This window comes from Octopus bimaculoides, chromosome 24, assembly GCF_001194135.2.
Source record: "Octopus bimaculoides isolate UCB-OBI-ISO-001 chromosome 24, ASM119413v2, whole genome shotgun sequence".
Lineage (NCBI taxonomy): Eukaryota > Metazoa > Mollusca > Cephalopoda > Octopoda > Octopodidae > Octopus > Octopus bimaculoides.
The window spans coordinates 36,140,019-36,145,939 of NC_069004.1; the positions used below are offsets into that span (position 1 = coordinate 36,140,019).

At 37.8% G+C, this 5,921-nt stretch overlaps 1 protein-coding gene across 4 annotated transcripts in view; it reads left to right on the forward strand.

The window, feature by feature from the left end:
• The window catches only part of LOC106881910 (putative ferric-chelate reductase 1), a 34,182-nt gene that overhangs the window by 17,129 nt on the left and 11,132 nt on the right, over window positions 1–5,921 (forward strand). For all 4 annotated transcript variants that reach the window (XM_052976529.1, XM_052976527.1, XM_052976528.1 and 1 more), the window contains 2 exons: window positions 933–1,019; window positions 3,613–3,763. In XM_052976529.1, the coding sequence (XP_052832489.1) occupies window positions 933–1,019; window positions 3,613–3,763 (238 nt within the window). The remainder of the gene's footprint in view (window positions 1–932; window positions 1,020–3,612; window positions 3,764–5,921) is intronic.

Sequence of the window (5,921 nt, forward strand, 5' to 3'; positions counted from 1 at the left end):
CAAGTTCTTTGGTCACCTCTCTGATGCTGATGCCATGTAAAAACACCCGGTCCACATACTGCAAAGTGGTTGGCATGTTAGGAAGGGCATCCAGCCATAGAAACCTTGCCAAATCAGATGACTGGAGCCCAATTCAGCCTTCTGGCTTGCCAACTTCTGTCAAACCATCCAACCCATGACAACATGGAAGGTGAATGTTAAAAGATGATGATGAGATATACATAATGTGTGTGGATTAGTGGCAAGAGCATCGAGTTCTCAATCATGAAGTCATGAGTTCGATTCTGAGACTGGGCTGTGTGTTGTGCTCTTGAGCAAGTCACTTTATTTCACATTGCTCCAGTTCACTCAGTTGTAGAAATGAGTTGCAACATCATCACTGGTGCCAAGCCATATCGGCCCCTTTGCTTTTCTCTTGAATAACATCAGTGGCATGGAGAAGGGAGGGCGACTGCTGGTCTTCCATAAAACATCCTTGTCCAGACTTGTGCCTCAGAGAGTAACTTTCTAGGTGCAATCCCATGGTCAGTCATGACCGAAGGGGGTTTTCACTTTTACCATTTACATTGGATCCATTATAGGTTCTTTTAATCTTACCCAGGTTGTTAATGCCTCCAGAGAATCAATATCCAACAGTTCAGTACAAACTATAACAAGCTGTACACAAACCACACTGACACACCTACACAATTCACCTGTATACATGCAAGGTGTGTGGTTTGTTATCGCCCATTGCACACTTCACTGCATCCAATACCCCCCCCCCCCCCACACACACACACACTCACACATACACAGACTTGTTGCCACTCCATAGAAAAGCATCTCAGCCATATAGCACTGTGTAACACTACTACTACATATTGTCTTGTCTGTTCTGCTTGACACCATTATCATTATCTTCATCATTATCTTAATATTGTTGTTTCCAGGGGAGCGACAGTGTGATGGAATGTTTGTATCATAACGGTAATGTTAAGGGACAATATTCTTACAACGAAAGAATAGATAATTCTAAGGTAAGAGAAACTTCTCATTTCTTCTCTCAAATTTGGTTTAAAATCTTCATTTACATCAGCACTAAAATCTACACACACACCCACACGTATACCACAGATCCACCCCCAAAGTAGAAAACCAACCAATATCAATGTAAGTATTCTCCACAAACATTTTCCACTTTACTAGAATGAAAGACAACTCAGAATAATGAGACTGAGACATAGAAAAATTCACAAACAAGTGTAATGAATATGCATTCCCACCATCAGTTGCCAAACAGATATCATTATGATTTTGACACCTGAGCAGTACCATTCAATCAGGCTGTCGACAGTGTTAAAAACATAATGAGTGCCTGGGAATCAGTTGAAATCCATGGGAGCAAAACATTAGCATAACATACCATTACACCTATGCTTGCTTTTCATTACAAGTAACGGCATCAAATTAAACAATTAGTACTAACTTATAGTTACCAAATAGTTCTTATAAAACAGAGAACTAACTCTCCCCACAATATATTTTGATTCTAAGATACAAAGAAACAAGCAAAGTAAACCTAATAAAGAAAAAGTTATTAAACCACCTATACTCAACTTAAGACCAACCCTATGAACTGCAAACCAGGAACTTAAAACCCATCGACTATACAATGGACATAGATTACTAGATACTTAGTTTCTCAATCTATATTGTATCACAAACACGAAACCACACAAAAAACGAGCCTAATAAAAACTAGTGGATCCAACGTCATCAAGCAATGTATAAGAGAAAGACAAGCATTAATTAACATCTATATATAAAATATATATTCAATGTCACGAAATAAATTAACTGAATAAACTACTAACTAAAATTAAAATAAAAAGTAAAAATACAATGAAGATAAATTTGAATTTATATCTAAAAATATATAAAAGACCTTTCAAGACCCGTCAAGCCAAGTGAAATTGTAGTTGTGGCCAGTGTCGCATAATTGACACCCATACCAGTGGCAAGTAAAAAACACCATCCGAACATTGGGCCTAGTGGAGGCAGTGACAAGTGACCAAGACCTTTGGTGATATACCTGTCAAGGTAGTCGTGGCCAATGCTGGTGTTACATAGCTGGCACCTGTGCTGGCTGCACATAGAAAGCACCCACTACATTCTTGGAGTGGTTGGCACATCAGGAAGGACACCCAGCTGAAGAAACCATGCCAAATCAGATTGGAACCTGGTGCAGCTCCTCCGGTTTACCAGTTTTCAGTCAGACTGTCTAACCCATGCCAGCATGGAAAATGGATGATAAATGAAGACAAGGTAAAAACTACCTAATTAAACAAATTATAACCAAAATTATAGAATAAATATATTTGGCATTTAAATCAACTTATACATATAAGAACTGTAACATTTAAAATTACTAAAACAAATAAATTATAGCAAAATTATTCTACAGATCCAAAACTTCACATACTGCTGAGAAAGAAATAGAAACTATACTTACGTCCTTAAATCATTCCAACCAAAACCCAAAAATCTGTTATTTCTCAACAGGTAGAAGTCAATCCCAACTACCGGATGGAAGTGATGGTGTACCCAGTTATGAACGACACCAACATTCCACCTTACTCCAGCTAAACAGATTTAACCTTACTCTAAGTAAAAAAAACTAACCCTCCTTACAATTCCTTGCCTCGCTGAAAACTAGAGATTATTCCATATTTTCTCAAAACTTCACTATGTCTCCCCATGCAACAGTGAAAACATTTAATCGACCTTTCGCTACTGTAACCTTGTTTTCTCTGTACATTTTTAACATTGATCCAAAAACATTCCAGCCTCATTTTTATCTACTGAATCTTATAATGTGACTGGAAAACACATTGTAACCTATCCAAGGATTAATCTATGATATGATTATATATATATATATATATATATATATATATATGTGCCACCAGCACAGGTGCCAGTTATGTAACATCAGTATTGGTCATAACTACAATCTCACTTAGCTCGACAGGTCTTCTCAAGCAAGGTGATACACCTTGTCACTGCTTCCATGGGGCTGCCAGTACCGTGTGACTGGCCTTCATGCCGGCGGCACATAAAAGCACCCACTACACTCTCGGAGTGGTTGGCATTAGGAAGGGCATCCAGCTGTAGAAACTCTGCCAGATCAGATTGAGCCTAGTGCAGCCTTCTGGCTTGCCAGTCCTCAGTCAAATCATCCAACCCATGCTAGCATGGAAAGTGGACGTTAAACGATGATGATGATGATGTATGTATGTATATATATATACATACATACACACCACACACACACACGTCTTAATGTATATCTTCAAATAATATAAGCATTGGTAAAAATATTGATAAAATGAAGATCGGAAACAAAACTTTCTTGCATTTGTTTCACTCTAGCTTCACAGACAGTCTTTAGTCATTCTTGTCATAAATGTAGGAAACCAATGATTGACACACTGGAAAACTATCAATAAATTGTTGTCTACAAAAAGAGATATAACCCCCTCCCACCCCTCACCAAAAGAAAATCTGTTTTTTGAAATATAATTTGAGTGAATCTTGTTCCTGACAAGAAACTGGTGTTTTCATTTACAGGTGACTGATTTAATTCTTAACAATGGAAGATATGATGATGGCTTAATGACCTGCAATTTCACACGAGATAATGTTATGAACAATTCTAAAATCTTTGATATTGGACAAAAACAATGGTATTTATTGGTAGCTGCTGGACCAGTAAAAGACGGTACTTCTGGTTTGGTTTTCCATTTTTCTAATCTGACTATTTCATCTATATTCAAAGTTTCTTTTTGTCTTCATCACATGTATTTATTTACTTACTTGTATTTGTGGCAGTACTCATCTGGGTAAGAGTTGCGGGTTGAGCTAACTTTGATCATTGAGTTCATCATGGGTCCTCATGGAGGCTGACCATATTTGACAGTTGGCTCTAATATTCCAACAAGCAAAGCAATGCTTCTACCTGCGGCCCCACCCCCAAATTCAGCTTACACAAGAGGAGCAATCACATTGAATATCATGGATACAAAAGCCATAAACATCATTTGTTGTTGAGTTGTAGAGTTCATGGTCGGAGTGTCAGTGAGAAGACAAGTTCACACGTGATTTGTGGTCATACAACTTCTGAAAGGGGATTTGCTATGGCTTCAACAATTCCTTGGGGCTAAGAGAAAGAAGTTGACATATTAACTCTTTCTTCCCAGTGATGTCCTTAGCATCTGGCCCTCCTCTTAACAACTAATTACTTAACAACATATATATGAATTCTGTAGGCATAGTTATTGTTTCACCATCCACATGGTTGTGTATACAACCAGCTCACACAATAAAAGACTAAATGGCTGGGTAGAAAGAAGTTTGCTTCAATCAACCATATGGTCTTGGGTTCAGTCCCTTGGGCGAGTGTGCTCAACCACAGCCCCAGGCCAACCAAAGCCTTGTGAGTGAATTTGGTAGAAGGAAAATGAAAGAAGCCCATAATATGTGTGTGTGTGTGTGTGTGTGTGTGTTGCTGAAAGTATATGGTACCTGTGGAAGAGGGGAAACTGAGGAAGACATGGGATGAAGTGGTGAGGACTGATCTTAGGGGCTCACAGAGGAAATGACAGTGGACCAAGATGTTTAACAATATGAGGTTCTAGAGAAGACCCGTCCACTGAACTTAGTACTAGCAGAGTTGTGTCCCACCCATGTCTAACAACACACTTTTCACCCACTCTATCCTAAGAAATCAAACTACAACTCCTCTTCTAATTGCATCTTTCTCTTCCACACATTTCCTCTTCATAAATTATGATTGTTTTCCAATCCCCTTTCTTGCCCTCACTGCTCCCTACACCCCCCAACACCCTATTTTTCTAACCAGGTTCTACACTCGTATTCTTGTTACTTGTGAGTACACTCTATAGCACTACACCATCTCTCTTCTACTCTCTCTTACACTTTTGCTGAAAGAGAGAGAGAATAGGGACACTCTCTCCTTTTCTTGTTTTTCCTCTGACTAGGTAACCAAGTATCTCCTTTACATCAGCACACTTGTTTCTGGCCTCTCTCTCTCTCTCTCTCTCTCACTGGGTAACCATGTACCTCCTCTATAGCAAGACACCTTTTTCTCTCTCTCTATTTCTAACCTTTCATCATCTGATACATGCCCTTGACATGTTTATTTCTGTTGAATATTGGAAATGAAGAACATTCATTTACAAGACAAGCAAAAACACACACACACACACACACACACACAACAGGCTTCTTTCAATTTCCATCTGCCAAATTCATTCACAAAGCTTTGATTGTCCCTGGGACACTTATCTAAGATACCATTCTTTGGGATTGAACCTAGAACCATCTAGGTTGGGAATGCTTGTGCCTAAAGCAACTCATTTAAGCATCTGATATTTACATTGTCATATTCTATTGAATGCTCTGTTTTACTCAAGAAGAGTAAATAAACCACACCTTGATAAAAGTACCAGGATGTTGTGGTCATTACAGCTCTGACATGTTGACAAGTTGGCATTACTAATTATATTACACTAATTAAATTATGTGAACAACTGTCAATAAGTTGATTGGCTGGCCTAATGCATATATATATAAAAGATAATAAGAGTGAAAAAACTACAGAAGGCTTGTGTTACATGGTTAAAGTATATATTTAAATTATGTCAGAAAAATGTAAGAAAAATGTTAGAAAAATGTTATAAAATCTTTTTGGTATATAAACATTGTATTTTGAGAAATAACCGGTTTCGTGTTGTCTTTTCAAATTTCTCTACTTCATTTCTCTATTTCTATTCAGATATAAAAAGTGTTTTTTATGCAAAGGAAATGAAATCCTGCTTAAATCCTTCCTCTTGTCTTTTTTTTTGTGTTGTTTATTT